This window comes from Malania oleifera, chromosome 7 (assembly GCF_029873635.1).
Source record: "Malania oleifera isolate guangnan ecotype guangnan chromosome 7, ASM2987363v1, whole genome shotgun sequence".
In the NCBI taxonomy this organism is placed as follows: domain Eukaryota; kingdom Viridiplantae; phylum Streptophyta; class Magnoliopsida; order Santalales; family Ximeniaceae; genus Malania; species Malania oleifera.
In genome coordinates, this window is record NC_080423.1 from 77,243,738 (window position 1) to 77,264,940 (window position 21,203).

At 35.5% G+C, this 21,203-nt stretch overlaps 1 protein-coding gene across 1 annotated transcript; it reads right to left on the reverse strand.

Moving 5' to 3' along the window:
- Positions 1-1,801: 1,801 nt before the first annotated feature.
- LOC131160900 (extensin-like) lies at positions 1,802-18,044 on the reverse strand. The gene is made up of 5 exons (XM_058116775.1): positions 18,040-18,044; positions 13,056-13,239; positions 12,570-12,943; positions 2,292-2,475; positions 1,802-2,179 (listed from the first exon to the last, which is right to left on the reverse strand). The coding sequence occupies exons 1-5, from the start codon at positions 18,042-18,044 to the stop codon at positions 1,802-1,804; spliced, it is 1,125 nt and encodes a 374-aa protein (XP_057972758.1).
- Between the last annotated feature and the right edge of the window lie 3,159 nt (positions 18,045-21,203).

Sequence of the window (21,203 nt, forward strand, 5' to 3'; positions counted from 1 at the left end):
ATGGATATCAGAGTCGCCACTAACCTTTAGTGCGGTTAGAACACATGATTACTACCCCGTTAGGGGTAGAATCGGTCTACATTACCAGAGTTGGGGCCGGGAGTTCGGTTACGCGAGGGGAAGGTACGAGCACCCCCTACGCGCCCGTTCTTACGAACGGTACCTAATTAATTTGAAATTATCCCTAAGTTAATCTAATAATTCTTTAAATTATTCCTTTTTATGAATTTATAAATACATGTAAAAAATAAATAAATAAATATATATATATATATATATATATATATATATATATTCCCTCAGAGCTTAGGGTACGTGAAGCCCAAAGGCTAATACCCCCCACAATTAAATCATAGGGGTATACCCACACAAAAATACTTACTAAAATAATACCAAAATATTATAAATAATAGATATCTCAATACAAAATATAAACATAGGATATAGTTGAGAATTCCATAAATATGTGAAAGCAATATCCCTAACATATTATAATGATAATATATTACCTGCAATAATAATACTACTATAATAATAACACGTATATATCTCATAATATTAATAACACATAAATACCAATATGATATTATAATACCACTTTAATATATATATACATCATAACATGTAAATATTAATACTATACCATAATAATACTACTAGACTAATAATACATATATGTCATAATTTCACTAACTATACAATATGATAATAATATATCTTAACAAATAAAAACCCTAACTATAAATAATCAAAATTTTAACATAACTCTAATAAAACCCTATTAATATTGACAATAAAGGAAACATGACAATAAATCAAACCCTAGAAGTTAAATATAAACAAACATGGAAACAAATAAGACGAAATTATGGCATTTATACAAATCCAAAAATAAATATACAATGATATGGAAATAATCAAACCCTAAAAAATTCAACATGCAATAAAATGGAAATAAATCAAAAATCCTTAAAAATATGTGCTAAGAATTTGGAAACATAATAAGCCCTAAAGTTAAAATGTGATAATAATATGGAAACACTCATAACCCTAAAATTAATAAACGGTCTATATAGAGGCAATCAAATCCTAAAAATATTAATAACATGCTAATTATAATAACGATGATAATAACAATAATAAACAATATGCTTGTATTTATACATAAACAATGTTCTTAATACTACCAATAATGTACAAAAAATATAATATTTATACTAACACAATTCATCTAATAGTTATACTAATAAATTAACAATGATATAACCAATACTAGTATACAAACCAATAATAATATTAACAATGCCAATAATAACATTATTACTTTCAGTGCTATACAAACAATATAATATTAACACTAACATAATAATAATATTGTGAAATAATAATATCATAACATTACTGTTGATAATAACACACAAATAAAACCATAATATTGCTAATAATCATATGCAGAGAATAATAATATTTAATATGATCAATATAAGAGAAAATATATATATATATATATATATATATATATATATATATATATATATATACCTATTAACACTAACAGTAATATATATATATATATATGTATATATATGTGCATAATATAAAAGAAAATATATATATACATATTAACACTAACAGTAATATATATGTATATTTATATATATGTATATATATGCATAATATAAAAGAAAATATATAGATACATATTAACACTAACAGTAATATATATGTATATTTATGTGTGCTGTGTGTACTATAGTGTGCGTGAGTGTGTGCAGAGAGCAGGGAGACTCACAGGGGCGGCTCACGGCTGGGTGGTTGTGAGGTTCGGCGGTGGCTCCCGAAGACGACTGCTGTGGTGGCTGCCTGCTGGGTCTTGAAGGTGTAGCGGCTGTTGCCAGCGGTTCCCTGTGCATGAGGTGAGGGTGGCCGTCGCCGGAGGACTCTGGTTCGTGGGCTGTGCGGCTGCAGGAGGTGGCTCACGGCAGCAGTGGAAGCAACGGGCTGCTGTGTTGTTCGGATCTGTTGTTGTATGCTCGTAAGAATGGAGATTCTCTGCAGCTGTGGATGGTGGTGCAGCGACCTGAGGGTGGCCGGAGACGATGGTGATGGTGAGGTAGCTGGGTCTCCGGCGGTTGCAGAATGGTGCTCGCCGGGGTTGGTTCTGAGGTGGTCGGTGATCCTGTATGGCCGGAATAGTGGCAAGATGGAGTTGCAGAGGTCGCCGGTGCTGGGAGCTCTGGAAGGCTAGGTGTTTGCCAGAAGGGTGTCGTGTGGGTGTTGCAGTGAGATACTGGTTGGAGCAAGGGCGGTGGAGCAAGCCGTGAACCTGCTGCAGCTGTAACTAGAGTAGGGGAGAACCTCTTTGCTGCTGCTGGTGTTGGAGCGGCCGGAGAGGGGTTCCAGGAAGGTGGCCGGATCTGGAGACTACTGGAGTGATCTGCTGGCTGGAGCAGAAAGGGGGCCTGCAGTTCTCGGCTGGTGATGGCAGAGAATCAGAGGGAGGAAGAAGAAGATGGTTAGGTTTTTTTGTGTGCCTCCGCGCTGCGCTGTTGCTGTGCCGCGCCCCCCCCCCCCCTAGCCGTGTGCTCCCCTTTGCCATTATATTAAAAAAAAAAAAAAATCTCAAAACCCTAAAGCAACTTCCTTCTTTGATTTTCTTTTTCTTTTTTTTTATTCTTTTATTCTTATGGTAATAATGAAAAAGGAAATAATAATAATAATAATTATCATAATAATATTAGTATCAATAAGGTAATAATAATAATACTACTACTAATAATAATAAATAATTATAGTAAAAATAAAAACTAAGATACTATTGGTAAAATAATAATAGTATTAATATTAATAAAAATAAAGTAATAATACTAAAAATAATAATAGCCAAAATAAGATACTAATGCTAATAATAATAATAATAATAATAATAATAATAGTAATATATCAAAAACAATAAAACAAATGAAAAATAAAAATAATTATAGTAAAGTAAAAATAAAATAAAGATAATCAAAGTACTAGTAATAATAATAAAAGTGAAAAATAATAATAGTAATGATAAAAATACTAGCAAAATAATAGTAAAGTACTAATAATATAGGAAAATAATAATAATAATAATAATAATAATAATAATAATAAATAAATAAATAAATAAATAAAATTAAAAAAAATATACCCAAAATAATAGTAAGGTAACACTAATTATAATACTAGTAATGAACAATAATAAATAATACAAATAATTATAAGAAAATAATAATAATAAAAATAAGGTAATAATAATAATATAATGAGAAGGGACTCCTTTGTTCTATTTGGTTAGGGCAAAAATAAGGTGTCTACAGCTGCCCCTCTTTGTAGGCTTAGTTGCTTCAATGTAACGGTAGGAACTCTCCTACGTTTTTGTAGCAACAAGCCTGCAAAGATAAAAGACACCTATTTTAGCCAAGCCATTCAACTCTCTATGGCTTTTCAGGTTAATCAAGAGTGGTTTATTTCTGCCAACCAGAGACGATCTGCACTAAATGTAAGAATCCAGGTTGAGGTACACAGGGATGGCTTGCTGCGAATGTAAGAATCCGAGCCGTAGGGATACGATGATCTAGCCATGGGACACAATGATGGCTTGCTTCGAATGTAAGAATTCGAGCCGTAGGGACACGATGATCCAGCCATGGGACACAATGATGGCTTGCTTCGAATGTAAGAATCCGAGCCGTAGGGATACGATGATCCAGCCATGGGACACAATGATGGCTTGCTTCGAATGTAAGAATCCGAGCCGTAGGGACACGATAATCCAGCCATGGGACACAATGATGGCTTGCTTCGAATGTAAGAATCCGAGCCGTAGGGACACGATGATCCAGCCATGGGACACAATGATGGCTTGCTTCGAATGTAAGAATCTGAGCCGTAGGGACACGATGATCCAGCAATGGGACACAATGATGGCTTGCTTCGAATGTAAGAATCCGAGCCGTAGGGATACGATGATCTAGCCATAGGACACAATGATGGCTTGCTTCGAATGTAAGAATCTGAGCCGTAGGGACACGATGATCCAGCCATGGGACACAATGATGGCTTGCTTCGAATATAAGAATCCGAGCCGTAGGGACACGATGATCCAGCCATGGGACACAATGATGGCTTGCTTCGAATGTAAGAATCCGAGCCGTAGGGACACGATGATCCAGCCATGGGACACAATGATGGCTTGCTTCGAATGTAAGAATCCGAGCCGTAGGGACACGATGATCCAGCCATGGGACACAATGATGGCTTGCTTCGAATGTAAGAATCCGAGCCGTAGGGACACGATGATCCAGCCATGGGACACAATGATGGCTTGCTTCGAATGTAAGAATCCGAGCCGTAGGGATACGATGATCCAGCCATGGGACACAATGATGGCATTCGAAGAGAATCCGAGCCGTAGGGATACGATGATCCAGCCATGGGACACAATGATGGCTTGCTTCGAATGTAAGAATCCGAGCCGTAGGGACACGATGATCCAGCCATAGGACACAATGATGGCTTGCTTCGAATGTAAGAATCCGAGCCGTAGGGACACGATGATCCAGCCATGGGACACAATGATGGCTTGCTTCGAATGTAAGAATCCGAGCCGTAGGGACACGATGATCCAGCCATGGGACACAATGATGGCTTGCTTCGAATGTAAGAATCCGAGCCGTAGGGATACGATGATCCAGCCATGGGACACAATGATGGCTTGCTTCGAATGTAAGAATCCGAGCCGTAGGGATACGATGATCCGAGCCACCTCAACCAGTAACAAGATATGAAAGCAAAGTTTGGAAAGTTGTTACTCTATTTTGAAAATGCTCTTGGGGTAAAATTCGAATGTCAATGAATGAATCCCCTATCTTATGGGATCTGTTGCCCCAGTCCGAAATAAATCAACGTGTGTCCGGGGTCAACTTGCCCTAGTTTTCCAAGTAAATCAATGTGGGCTTGGGGTCAATTACCCCAGCTCATAATTAAACACAACAAGAATCTCCCCATCAAGGATGTCAAATAATCATTCGAAAGCTCAAGACAAGTGTGAAGGGTGCTCTATTGCAGCTTGTGATGCTAGAATGCAATGATATGCTTCTATATGTATGCATGTTGCTAACTTGTGATTATATGTATGCATTTTTATTTTTTATTTTTTGTGTAATATATGAAATGCATAAGATGTATGGTAATGCATGAAATGCATGACAATGCATGAGATGCATGAGGTGTGTAGTAATGTGTGAAATATAGGATAATGCATGAAATGCAGGACAAATGCAAAAGATGTATGGTAATGCATGGAATGCATGGCCATGTATGAAATGCAGGGCGATGTATAAGATGTATGGTAATGCGTGAAATGCATGGCAATGCATGAAATGTATGACAATGCGTGAAATTTGAGGTAATGCATGACAATGCATGGATCTTTTCTCCCAATGACCTCATCTTTGGTCTCTACATGAAATTCGCCACATTTAAATGGATTTGTAACTGATCTTGGCTTAATCTTCTTTATTCATCCAGTCATGAAAGTGATTGACTCAACTCAAAAAAATCACAAAATCTGCCCCAGTTAAATGGACCTATAGCTGATTTTGGCCCCGCTTTCATATTCCAATCTAATAAGAAGGTGCTTGAACGGGACCTACTGAGACTCAACTCGGAATTTGCCTTAGTTAAATTCATCTGCCACCGATCTTGACTCTATTGTTGGATTCTCTTTGAAACTTGACATAACATTTGCCCCAGTTAGGCTGCTCTTTCTCCACAGGTATCTTGTTGTAGAAACTACTAGGGATTTTGAAACCTTTTGACTATCTATCCTCTTTTAACATTCTGAAGAGTAGGAAGGTTTCCTTTTTTCTTTTTTCTTTTTTCTTTTTTTTTTTTTTTTTTTTTTTTTAAGGAACGATGAATGATTATGCAACTATGACATCAACTTGCTAAATCAGAAGACCATCCGCACAAAATAAATGTTTTACCATGTTTCAATGCTATCATAGGGACAAATTCATACCAGTATTCAAAAATCGTGTAACGTTGATTTCCCAGCCTAGACGACTATCCTTCTCGTCAACTGCCCCTGTTTCATCAACCCATGCTTTGATCTCAAGATGGTCTTTAATACTCGGGACGAAACGTAGGCTTAGGGATGTAGGTTTTCAGAATAAAAGAGAAACTAAGGTTCAAAAATACCACCCCAAATAATGTTTTATGCCCCCAGTTCGAGTTGAGGCACTTTGCAAGATGTTGACCGAACTTGTTATTAAAACAAGCTGCCTACGTACCTTTTCAGGATCAGGTCATTACGTAGTTCAGACTCAGTATTGAGTCTGACAAATCATTAGAGACAACAATGTATACCAATCTGGTCAGGACTTTAATTTGGACCTTAATGTAGGCTAAGGATATGGGTTAAAGAAAAAAGGAATTACATAAAGCTCAAAAATCACCAATTTCATCAAGGGTAATTTGGTCAAAGATCACATATGTAGTAAGTCCCTTATTTTCTTTCTTCTTCCTCCTGCTTTTCTTTTCTTTTTTTCTTTTAATCTTCTTTTCCTTTTTTTCTGCAACTTCCACTTTTTCTTTTATAAAGAAATCTTGTCTTCATTTTCATTTGAACTTCAATTGGGACCAATCTTTTAAAAACTGCCCCAGTGTGGGGTGTGATCCTTCAACAGGTTAATCAAGGAATGAATTTTTCAGGCTCAAAAGGGTTGTCAAGGGATTTCTTCTTTTACTTTCTTTTGGATAGCAGAAAAATGGTCTGCCATCATTTTGGTAATGACTATTGTCTCAAATGATTTGCCAAACGCTAAGGGACCCAAACCCAGGTTGAATTCTTGGTGATCTGACTTTTAAGAAAAAGATGGTTTAACATTCAGGCTCAATTTGGTTAACAAATGATAAATCATTGTTTGGGTTCTTTTAGGGATAACTGGTCAGCCAAAGAGGGTCATCCATCATTTGATCAAAACATGAGTGATTAATTTATCAAAACAGTGCAGCCACCTTGTTGAATTCCTTGGAAAGTAAAAAAAAAAAAAAAACTTCTTCATAACCTCTGAATTCAATGATTGTTTCGTCCTTTAACATCTCTTTCTAGCTCATGAACACTGGCAATATTACTTTCCCTATTCCGGCATGAAACATAAGCAAACAAAATTTGGCAATTGGACTTATGATAAAAGTGAGATAACGAACTGCATATTTATTGAATATAGAAACTATTCCGAGACACAAGCGTCCACGGACTACAAAAAGCAAATGACAATGGAAAACAAAAGAACATCAATTGAAAAGGATTAGATAGTCAAAAGTTCGGTACTCCATCACTTTAGCCTCGGCGGATAATGACTGAAACCATTGATTTTGGGAAGCTCCCTGATATGTCAACTACTTCCTTCCTCGTGTTTGGGCAAAGGATTCACCTGGACTCCTGGTTGCTTGTCATCAAAAGCTAACCATCCTGCGTCTCTTAACGATTGCACCTTATGCTTGAAAGCCCAACAGCGGTCAATAGTATGGCCAGGAGAGTTAGCATGGTACTCACAACGAACCCCAGGATCATACCATTGGGGAGGAGGGTTCGCAACGGGCATCCCAGGGATTGCAGATACCATCCCCTTTTCCCGCAGCTGAGGAAATAATTCGGCATATGTCATGGGAATGGGATCCACCCTTCGGAAGTTTCTGGTCACAAACCTGTCTTGTGTTTGCTGATTCGGTGGACCAGAGTGAACAATCTGGGGCCTTGTGCCTGTATGCGCCGTTTGATTTATCATGGGCTCAAAATCAAAGTTTCTCTTGGGCCATTGGTTCCCACCTCTGGTATACTGATTCTTCCAATTAAACTGCCCCTGTATCATTTGTGCTTCTTCCTCCTTCTTCCTATTAGTCCACCTTTTACCTAAACTGATTTCCGAGCCACTATCCTTGACTAGGCCTGCCTTGATATCACCTTCAATTCTTCCTCCCGCAGCCACAATATCCATAAAATCATGGGGAGTTGCTCCCCTAAGGTGCGAACAATAGGGGTCTTTTAATGTGCTTGCGAACAAGGAGATGGCCTCTTGGTCACTCACCGGGGGGTCCACTTGGATTGACATATCTCTCCACCTGTAAGCATATTCTCTGAATGTTTCGGTGGATTTCTTCTCCATTTCTTATAGAGTCATTCGATCAGGTGCCATTTCCGTCACATGGCGGTAGTGAGTGATAAAGGCACTAGCCAAGTCCTTCCAAGTGCCGACCCGAGCCTTATCTTGTTGAATGTACCAACGGATAGCGGACCCGGTCAAATTGCTTTGAAAGCAATGCATCATTAGTTTTTCATCGTCCGAGTAAGCAGCCATTGCTTGGCAGTACATCACTAAATGTGTTCGAGGGCACCGGGTCCCGTCAAACTTTTCAAAGTCTGGCATTTTAAACTTTGGCGGCAGGGTGACTTTAGGCACCAAGCAAAGGTCATTTGGATTAACTGAATCGAAAGTATTAGAACCTTCCACTGCTTTTAAGCGCTCTTCTAATACGTCACAGCGACGCTCAGCCTCAGACTTGTTGATCCCCATATCAGAAGGTACTAATGGAGGAGTTCCTACTACTGGAAACCCCTGTGCTGGCATAGTAGGGATGAAAGGAGGCATATTTGGCGGTGGACCCCCCATGACACCAGGTGGCAGAATTGATGTTTGTCCATGATCTGGGGTGAACCCTGGGGGATGAGTGGGGTCCACATCTACTTCGGGATCAACATGCACTGCCTTTCCCTTGTTCATCAGTAACTCCAGAACCTTACTTATCTTGTCATTTATTTCTTCTTGTCCTTGTTCTAGACCCAGGACTCTATTTTCCAATTGTTCACTCATTTCTCTCGCTCTTCGCATGATATTGTACTGATGCGTGGTAGTCTCAATTATTGTTTTATGTTACTCAAACCACCTCTTTGATTTGGAACTGAAAACCAAAAAATTTCTTCTTAGAATCATGAATGCACAATTATGCATGAGTGAATGTGTTTTGATGCATGATCAGGGTATGTAATAGGTTTTTATGCATGGATGCAATTAATGTACTTATATATATAAACAAAGATACAAACGTGCATGCATCCTATCGTGCATGACTATGTATGAAATGAAATGCATGAATATGATGTCCTAAATTACTACTTAGCTAGAATTCTAGAAAAATCCCACTAATGAAACGGGTCAAGATTAACATGACCATTGATGGGCCACGATTTCAATTTAATTTCTCCCTTACCCATTCATTTCCTTGATGATGGTCCATGTATCTCAGATTCTATAAAGGGTCAAATTATGTTCTGAGATTGGGGTTGACCCAGGCTAGTCAACCCATTGGATTCATTCAATGTGGACTTGTGGAATTTAGTGTGCACTTGGGCCTCAAGTATTTTAAAATATGGGCTTCGAGCTATTTCATGAAGGGTTAAGGCCCTAGTTGAAAAGGAATTGGGCTTGGATTACTTGAAAAAATATTGGCCCAAATTTTTAGGCAATGAGGTTGAAGTCCTCTTTTGAAATCTGGGCTTGCACCTTTTTGAAACTTAGGCCTGGGCCGAGTTTTTGCTTAGGAAAAGGTCAGGCCCAAGTTTGTTTTTAAAGAATCGGGCCCCAGTTTGTTTTTAAAGAATTGGGTCCAAGTTATTTGGAAAGGGTTGGGCCGACCCATAAAATGCTTGAGCCAAGTTCTTCATTCTTTGAAAGGATGGGCCATGGTCTCTTTATTGGGCTTTTTCAGAATACAAGCTTAGTATGTAAGTCTAAAATGAATACATAATGCATGGTATAATACAAGGTATCTCACAACATATATACAACATGCTATACATAGAGAAGGATGTGGCTCCCTGTCCCAACCCAGGGTAGGTACGTATATACAGGGTTTTTTATGGCTCTATCCTAGTTAAGGGAAAAACTATGGACAAGTACGTGTGGGTAGGCTCTAATCCCTATTGACAAAAAGGTCCCCAATTTGAAATTTCATCCTCCCCCATAGGGGTCCGGACAAAACTCGCACTGAGCGGGGTGGTTCGCGGGTCCCATCAAGCTTAAGCTACGAAGGGACAAACGCTATTACACCCCTATCTAATCTTAGCAGGTAAAGCTCGGGTATAGAGCGTGAGAGTGTGTGAATTTAAATTTAACCTAATCCTGCTATCCCCACATTTATTCACATGCTATAAACAATATGGAAACAAGATATCTACAATTAATATATATATTCAAAAGATAAGGAAACACAATATATCCAATTAATATGTTTATTCACAACAAATTTGGAAACAAACTATTGTCAGCTAATATGCTTACTTAAAAAGAATATGGAAACAAAATATTTACGATTAATATACAAAATATCTATAATTAATTTACTTATTCAAAATATCTTACAATTAATATGCTTTATTCAGAATATTTGGAAACAAAATATCTATAATTAATATTCACAAAATTAGGAAACAAAATATTTTTAACTGATTTTGGTTATTTACAAATTATGGAAGTAAAATATTTACAATTAATCAAGGTTATTTATGAATTACTATATTTACAACATAAGGAGTAATTAAAAGATTCATTAAATTTGAACTTGGGATAATTTTCAATTAATTAATGGCTCGACTCTCTAAGTCCCCAGCGGAGTCGCCAAGCTGTCGCGACGTCCCGGGAGCGCGTGTGCCCCGGGCGGCGAAATTACAATCATTTTAATATTTTCATGGAAAAACATGGATATCGGAGTCGCCACTAACCTTTAGTGCGGTTAGAACACATGATTACTACCCCGTTAGGGGTAGAATCGGTCTACATTACCAGAGTTGGGGCCGAGAGTTCGGTTACGCGAGGGGAAGGTACGAGCACCCCCTACGCGCCCGTTCTTACGAACGGTACCTAATTAATTTGAAATTATCCCTAAGTTAATCTAATAATTCTTTAAATTATTCCTTTTTATGAATTTATAAATACATGTAAAAAATAAATAAATAAATATATATATATATATATATATATATATATTCCCTCAGAGCTTAGGGTACGTGAAGCCCAAAGGCTAATACCCCCCGCAATTAAATCATAGGGGTATACCCACACAAAAATACTTACTAAAATAATACCAAAATATTATAAATAATAGATATCTCAATACAAAATATAAACATAGGATATAGTTGAGAATTCCATAAATATGTGAAAGCAATATCCCTAACATATTATAATGATAATATATTACCTGCAATAATAATACTACTATAATAATAACACGTATATATCTCATAATATCAATAACACATAAATACCAATATGATATTATAATACCACTTTAATATATATATACATCATAACATGTAAATATTAATACTATACCATAATAATACTACTAGACTAATAATACATATATGTCATAATTTCACTAACTATACAATATGATAATAATATATCTTAACAAATAAAAACCCTAACTATAAATAATCAAAATTTTAACATAACTCTAATAAAACCCTGTTAATATTGACAATAAAGGAAACATGACAATAAATCAAACCCTAGAAGTTAAATATAAACAAACATGGAAACAAATAAGACGAAATTATGGCATTTATACAAATCAAAAAATAAATATACAATGATATGGAAATAATCAAACCCTAAAAAATTCAACATGCAATAAAATGGAAATAAATCAAAAATCCTTAAAAATATGTGCTAATAATTTGGAAACATAACAAGCCCTAAAGTTAAAATGTGATAATAATATGGAAACACTCATAACCCTAAAATTAATAAACGGTCTATATAGAGGCAATCAAATCCTAAAAATATTAATAACATGCTAATTATAATAACGATGATAATAACAATAATAAACAATATGCTTGTATTTATACATAAACAATGTTCTTAATACTACCAATAATGTACAAAAAATATAATATTTATACTAACACAATTCATCTAATAGTTATACTAATAAATTAACAATGATATAACCAATACTAGTATACAAACCAATAATAATATTAACAATGCCAATAATAACATTATTACTTTCAGTGCTATACAAACAATATAATATTAACACTAACATAATAATAATATTGTGAAATAATAATATCATAACATTACTGTTGATAATAACACACAAATAAAACCATAATATTGCTAATAATCATATGCAGAGAATAATAATATTTAATATGATCAATATAAGAGAAAAAAAAAAATATATATATATATATATATATACCTATTAACACTAACAGTAATATATATATATATATATGTATATATATGTGCATAATATAAAAGAAAATATATATATACATATTAACACTAACAGTAATATATATGTATATTTATATATATGTATATATATGCATAATATAAAAGAAAATATATAGATACATATTAACACTAACAGTAATATATATGTATATTTATGTGTGCTGTGTGTACTACAGTGTGCGTGAGTGTGTGCAGAGAGCAGGGAGACTCACAGGGGCGGCTCACGGCTGGGCGGTTATGAGGTTCGGCGGTGGCTCCCGAAGACGACTGCTGTGGTGGCTGCCTGCTGGGTCTTGAAGGTGTAGCGGCTGTTGCCAGCGGTTCCCTGTGCATGAGGTGAGGGTGGCCGTCGCCGGAGGACTCTGGTTCGTGGGCTGTGCGGCTGCAGGAGGTGGCTCACGGCAGCAGTGGAAGCAGTGGGCTGCTGTGTTGTTCGGATCTGTTGTTGTATGCTCGTGAGAATGGAGATTCTCTGCAGCTGTGGATGGTGGTGCAGCGACCTGAGGGTGGCCGGAGACGATGGTGATGGTGAGGTAGCTGGGTCTCCGGCGGTTGCAGAATGGTGCTCGCCGGGGTTGGTTCTGAGGTGGTCGGTGATCCTGTATGGCCGGAATAGTGGCAAGATGGAGTTGCAGAGGTCGCCGGTGCTGGGAGCTCTGGAAGGCTAGGTGTTTGCCAGAAGGGTGTCGTGTGGGTGTTGCAGTGAGATACTGGTTGGAGCAAGGGCGGTGGAGCAAGCCGTGAACCTGCTGCAGCTGTAACTAGAGCAGAGGAGAACCTCTTTGCTGCTGCTGGTGTTGGAGCGGCCGGAGAGGGGTTCCAGGAAGGTGGCCGGATCTGGAGACTACTGGAGTGATCTGCTGGCTGGAGCAGAAAGGGGGCCTGCAGTTCTCGGCTGGTGATGGCAGAGAATCAGAGGGAGGAAGAAGAAGATGGTTAGGTTTTTTTGTGTGCCTCCGCGCTGCACTGTTGCTGTGCCGCCCCCCCCCCCCCTAGCCGTGTGCTCCCCTTTGCCATTATATAAAAAAAAAAAAAATCTCAAAACCCTAAAGCAACTTCCTTCTTTGATTTTCTTTTTCTTTTTTTTTATTCTTTTATTCTTATGGTAATAATGAAAAAGGAAATAATAATAATAATAATTATCATAATAATATTAGTATCAATAAGGTAATAATAATAATACTACTACTAATAATAATAAATAATTATAGTAAAAATAAAAACTAAGATACTATTGGTAAAATAATAATAGTATTAATATTAATAAAAATAAAGTAATAATACTAAAAATAATAATAGCCAAAATAAGATACTAATGCTAATAATAATAATAATAATAATAATAATAATAATAATAATAATAATAATAATAATAGTAATATATCAAATACAATAAAACAAATGAAAAATAAAAATAATTATAGTAAAGTAAAAATAAAATAAAGATAATCAAAGTACTAGTAATAATAATAAAAGTGAAAAATAATAAAAGTAATGATAAAAATACTAGCAAAATAATAGTAAAGTACTAATAATATAGGAAAATAATAATAATAATAATAAATAAATAAATAAATAAAATTAAAAAAAATATACCCAAAATAATAGTAAGGTAACACTAATTATAATACTAGTAATGAACAATAATAAATAATACAAATAATTATAAGAAAATAATAATAATTAAAATAAGGTAATAATAATAATATAATGAGAATGGACTCCTTTGTTCTATTTGGCTAGGGCAAAAATAGGGTGTCTACATGTACTTTTTGGCATTAGTGACAGATGTGATGAATGCAAAGGAATGATCTTTTACATGCTTTCTCCTTTGTTGTTTTTCTTTACAACTTTGATTTACTACTTTTATTTATGGTTTAGATTTTAATAATGTTTAGTGACAAGATTAGCAGCTCTATTGCTTCAGTTAGGTACACGTATTAGGCCATAGTCTCCCATAGAGGTTCTCGTGCTCATTTGTTATAGAGTATATTCCCATTCCCGACCGTGCTCCGAACGGCTAGTGCACCCTTGCTACTCTATGCCATCAAACGCCTCCTTGGATTGTTTAGCCGGGTTCCACTTGCTTAGTATGGTAAACTCACTAAACGTAGAGTAAGCAGAACAACATCCTAAACTATACTCATGTCTAAACATTGCTTTGTAGAAGTAGAATTATTATAGATTTACATGCTTTCATTTAAATGCTTTCCCCTAGTTAGATAGAAAACAACACCAAAAATCTCATCTTTTTATTTCTTTTCATAACAAGGCTTTAGTAAACTAATTCAAAAGAGGTCTCACAACTGCACTTTAAGTCTCCATGGATCGATACCCGACTTTCCCACTTTCTACTGAGCTTGGGATTAATTAGGTTTTATAAATATTATTTTTGATAGTTAAGGACCCAAGCCTTGGCGAGCCTACTAGAAAACAACATCCTAGGTGTCATTCATGATTAAGCATTGCTTTGTAAGAGTAGAGTTAAGTTAGATTTACATGCTTTCATTTACATGCTTCCCATTAGTTGATAGAAAATATCCTAAAAACTATTATCTTTTACTCTTCTTTTACACAAGGCTACAATAGATTAATTTGGAAGTCGTTTGATAACTGCACTTTAAATCCCTAAGGATCGACACCTCATTTCCCCACTTTCTACTGAACTTGGGATTAAGCTAGGTTTTATAAAAGTATTTTTGGTAGTTAAGGACCCAAGCCTTGGCGAGCCTACCAATAACTCCAAAACTATTTTCAAATTCATAGAGGGCCAAAACAATCTTGATAGACTCCTTGGGGTTTAGAGAAGTTCTCTTGATAAATAAGGTCTCGGTTTTAATGGAATTGAAAACAAGAGGCAGAAAAATCTTTATTTAGGACATTTTGTTCATGAATCAAAATTGTACATCCCTCCTAAAAATTCATTGTGGCATGTAACATGTTTTAAATGTAAAATAAAAGACCACATTTAGTTTGACTGCTCATTTAAAAACAGATACGTTAAAATTAAGAAAGTGTGGAGAGTCAAAGGTGAATCAAGTACTAACCCCTATGGACCCATGAGAATTTGGGTACCAAAATTAGTTACCTAAATATTTGTTGCAGGTGTTCTTGAGATCATCTTCCTCCAAGAACAAGTGGTATATGGATAGCAGGTGCTCACAGCACATGACAGGTGACAAGGCTAAGTTCGCTTCCATCGTACCCAAAGAAGGAGGATTTGTAACCTTTAAGGGCAAGATCATTGGAGAAGGTAAGGTTGGTAAGGAACCTTCCTTAGTTATTGATAATGTGTTATTAGTAGAAGGTCTAAAACATAACTTGCTAAGTATAAGTCAATTGTGTGACAAAGGGTATAGGGTGTCTTTTGAACATGACAAATGCACTATGGAAAATAGATCTGAAAAATAAAATTTTGTTTACAGCTGATCGTCATGAAAATGTTTACACCACTAGTCTTGATAACTTTGCATCTCATCATGTTACATGTTTTTCTGCTATTAATGAGGCCAGTTGGCTTTGGTATAGAAGACTAGGGCATGCTAGCATGGATTTACTATCAAAGCTTGTGAAAAAGGAATTGGTTAAAGGCATACCTAAAACACCATTTGTGAAAGTTAAAATTTGCGATGCATGTCAAATGGGTAAGCAAACGAGATCTAGTTTCAAGAAAAAGAAAATTATTTCTACTACTAGGCAACTTCAAATGTTGCACTTATACTTATTCAGTCCTACTCAAGTTCAGAGTCTAAGAGGGAAATTATATGCATTTGTAATTGTGGATGATTATTCTAGGTTCACATGGGTACTCTTTCTTTCATATAAAGATGAAACTTGTGAATAATTTACTAGACTTTGCAGGAAAATCCAAAATGAAAAGGGGTACAAAATAACACACATCAGAAGTAATAGGGGAACAGAATTTAAAAATGAGGGTATTGAGAATTATTGTGACATAGAGGGTATATCTCATCATTTCTTGGCACCTAAGACTCCACATAAAAATGGTGTTGTTGAAAGAAAGAATAGGTTCTTACAAGAAATAGGTAGAACAATGCTAAATAAACATAAATTACCCAAATATTTCTAGGCCAAAGCAGTGAGCACTGCTTGCTACATAATGAATAGAGTTTTGATCAGGCCCTCTCTCAATAAAACTCCCAATGAATTATGGAATGGTCGTAGACCAAACATCTCCTATTTTCATGTCTTTTGCTATAAATGCTTTGTGCTAGGGATAATGAACACCTAGGAAAGTTTGACTCGAAATCTAATGATGGAATTTTTCTAGGTTATTCACTTGACAGAAAGACCTATAGGGTATTTAACAAAAGAACATTGACTATTATTGAGTCTATCCATGTAGTCTTTGATGAGTCTAATCTTTTTTTCTAGAAGAGCTTATGAAGATGATATTGAAATAAAAATAGGATTAAAACAACTTTCCATTGAAAATAATGTAGATAAGAATTCAGAAATTAGAGATGCATCAGTTGAGGATAGTAAAATTGAAAGTGAGGTTCAAGAACTACCTAGAGATTGGAAATTTGTAAGGAACCATTCTATGGAACAAATCATAGGTGAGCCCTCAAGTGGAGTTGCCACACATTCGTCTTTGAGGAATTTAGTGAGTCATTTTGCATTCTTATCTCAAGAAGAACCTTAGAATATGAATGGAGTCATAGAGGACGAATCATGGGTTATGTCCATGCAGGAAAAACTAAATCAATTTGAGAGAAGCAAGGTTTGGACCCTAGTTTCTAGACTTGACGATCACACAATTATTGGAGCCAAATGGGTCTATAGAAACAAAAAGGATGAAAATGGAGTAGTGATTAGAAATAAAGCTAGGTTAGTAGCCCAGGGTTATAATCAGGAGGAAGGTATAGATTTTGAGGAAACATATGCTCGTGTAGCTAAGATGGAAGCCATTCGTATTTACTTGCTTTTAAAAACTTTAAACTGTATCAAATGGATATTAAAAGCTCACTTTTAAATGGCTACATCAATGGGGAGGTATATGTAGAACAACCTCCAGGGTTTGAAAACCACTAATTCCCTAATCATGTCTATTGCTTGACTAAAGTCCTATATGGATTGAAAGAAGTTTCTAGAGCTTGGTATAAGGGGCTTAGTGGTTTTCTCCTAGAAAATGGATTTACCAGAGGAAATATTGACACTACACTTTTCATTAAATCTAAAAATGATCATATGCTCCTTGTGCAAATATATGTTGATGATATTATCTTTGGAGCTACAAATGATAAATTGTGTAATAAGTTTGCCAATTGCATGCAAAACGAATTTAAAATGAGCATGATGGGTGAACTAAATTTCTTTCTAGGCCTTCAGATCAAACAAACTAAACATGAGACATTTATTTTCCAATCAAAACATGTTAGGGATTTACTCAAGAAATTTAACATGGAAGATGAAAAATTTTAGGAACACCCATGAGTTCTTCCACAAAACTTGACAAAGATAAGCAAGGTATACCGATAAATGTCAAGCTCTACCGTGGTATGATTTGCTGTCTTTTGTATCATACTACAAGAAGGCCTAATATTATATTTAGTGTTTGTATGTGTGTTATATTTCAAGCTGCACCTAAGGAATCCCATTTGTTAGCGGTTAAAAGAATACTTAGGTACCTTGTTAGAACTATTGAATTAGGATTATGGAACCCTAAGCATACCTCATTTGAGATTGTTAGTTACATAGATACTGACTTTGCCAGCAGTAAAGTGGATAGAAAGAGTACTAGAGGCACTTGTCACTTTTTAGGACAATCTCTGGTTTCTTGGTTTTCCAAGGAACAGAACTCAGTTGCACTATCCACAACCGAAACTGAATATATAGCGGCTAGAAATTGTTATGCTCAAATACTTTATATAAAGCAACAACTTATGGATTTTGGATTGCATTATGACACGATTCCAATAAAATGTGATAATACTAGTGCAATTAATATCTCAAAGAATCCCATCTCACATGCATGAACCAAGCACATAGAAATTAGACATCATTTTATTCGTGATCATGTGTAAAAGGGGGATGTGGCACTTGAAATCGTATGCACTAATGAACATTGGGTCGACTTTTTCACAAAACCTCTTCAAGCGGATAGATTTATACAAATTAGACGTGAATTAGGCCTAATGCATAGTAGAGAATCTGTCTAGAGATAATGGAGTGCATAAACTGAGGGGGGTGCAACTTAACTTAAAATACTACAGCTTTGAAAACTTATATTTCTCACACTTTTATGTGAGAAAGGTATTTGATGTCTAAAATGAATTGGATGTTTATACTTATGAATATTGGATGTACTATCATTATTGCATGGATTTTCTTGGACTATATTAGATATTATGCATGCTCGATTTGAATGATATGCCATATTGAATATTGCCTACTCAAATAAATCAAGTTTTTGATGCACATTTTTTTTGGGAAATGCTCTACTTTCAAATGACATGCTGCCAAAATTTCATTAAAATCTTCTCAAAGTTATGTGTTTTAAAGGCTTTAGCCCTTTTGCTGATGCCAAAAAGGGGAGAAGTATGCAAAATTTGGGTAATTCTTTTGGAATAATCTATCTTAGCGTGATCTTTATTCTCTACGTACATGCTTGGTATCTAAGCATATTTTTCAAAACTTGAACTCAATTTTATTTAAGATTTCTTCTATTATGCATATGCTTGAACCATAAACGATAAATTTTATTTGAATGCATAGTCTCAGGAGGAGTCTTTTTTGACTTACCCATTTTTGCTTATTGTATTTGTCATCATAAAAAATGGGGAGAATGTTGACACTATGAGCTTGATCCCGTTTTGATAATGACAAGTCACGTTATTTCTTACTTATGCACTAAGCTCCTGAATAGGGTTAATCCTTAGCACGCATGGATGGTAAGGACATAAAAAAGTCATAAGGACCACAAAGATCATATCACATGATTGGCTCCTGAAGAGCAAAAGGGGATGAACACAAATTTTCTTTATTGTAATTGCCATTCAATTTTTGGTCTAAAATATTTATGGTCTATAATAATGCATTGCATGAATGATAGGATCTTATGCTCAAAAGACCATAGAATGACCTTAGGAACCAAAACCTCTTAAGATAAAGGTCATAGCTTATTCACACATCATTGAATAAGTTCAGAGATAAAAACAGGGTAAAATATGCATCTTCAAAGAGCCCCGGTCGATAAACTTTTTAAGTTCAAATCACCTTGGCCGACTGACGTTACTTATTGAAAATTTTTTTAAAGGGGCTCGCGTGACCATCCTATTTATCACACATCTTCCTCGTCCGACCGAATAAAGATTCCAACCCGACTCATTTGCCTCAGCAGACCAACTCTCAAGGTCTAAAATTTACCGGCCGGCCGAGCATGATCATTCGAGTAACCAAACCTTCAGATAAGCAACTGAACCTATGATGGTTTGGAAAATCACCCTGGCTCAGCCAACTAACATAGTGATTGGTCAACTGAACCCTTAAGTTCTTTCAAAATTACTGTGTCTGTTCGAGCGACCGAGCCATAGCTCTGGGCGACCGAACCTCTTGAGTTAGCATATTTTTACCGCATTAAATAGGGATTAATTTTAATTAAAATTTTTCAAAAATTCCCTCAGTGTCCCTAATGGTCCAAAATTAAGGGAATTCTATATATACCCTTCATTTTTCCAGATTAGCACAAAAATTAGCATTACAATTAGCGAAAAAAATTCTCTCTGATTTTCTTAAACTTCCATTGCTCATACTTCGTATTTTTCAAGCACATTAGTCATTCTCCTTTCACTCTTATTTGAAAAATCATCTTTGAGGAGAATTATTGTTTATACTCCTTGCTTGCAAACTAATTACAACTTGAAAGAGAGTTTGATTTCTTATTGCTATGCAGACTTTCATACATCATTCTTGAAGCTTATTACTCTCTAATCTTGCATTATCTGAAATTGATTTTTTGAGAGTAAGCTAAAGTTATTCCCGTTATTTTTTATCATTTGGGAAGAACTCTAATTTGCTTTTGAGTCTTGGCATTCTTATTTCCAGATTCAAGAGCTTGCTTGTGCTATTTGATAAAATACGTTTTTACAAGCTTAAACCCAATCCCGGTTGTGCTTAATATTCAAAAAATATTTGTTGAGATATTCGCTTAGAAGTTCAAAGTCCTTTGATTATTTGTTTTTTGAATATATTAACTTGAATCAAAGGTATCACTCTCACGTATATACAAATATATATATATATATATATATATATACACACACATTGGTTGAGAGTTGACATACAGCTTAACCTAATCTCACTTGAGCATAAATCTCTATTATCTGTGAGTGTACTGATTGTATTAGTACATATTTTCTTATTGGAGAAGCACTAATATTGTACACATCATTTGAATATCTGTTATAATTTAGGCGAGGCTTGAGGTGGGTATTCTCCACCCCTTTCAGGATAGGTTGTAAAGGTTGGGGTCAGCCCTATAAATTTGACCAAGGGTATTCCTCGCCCAATAAGGAAAGGCTTTGTAATTGGTGCTACTCTGCCTGCAAGTGAGAAAATTTTTAGTGGAAATCCTCCTGCTTGTTAGCTCAAGGTAGAGACATAGGCACTGTTGTCGAACCCCAATAACATATCTAGCGTCATCTCGTATTTTGCTTGCTTTACTTTTTGGTATTTACTTGTTGATATATATCTACTGAATTTATCTTTGAATACAAATATGAGATCAATTGAAAATACCTGAAGTGAATATTTGTGCACTTTAATTACTAATTTATTTATCTGATTTTTAAATACAAGTTTTAGACAGACCCTAGGTTGTGGTATATAGATTGCAAA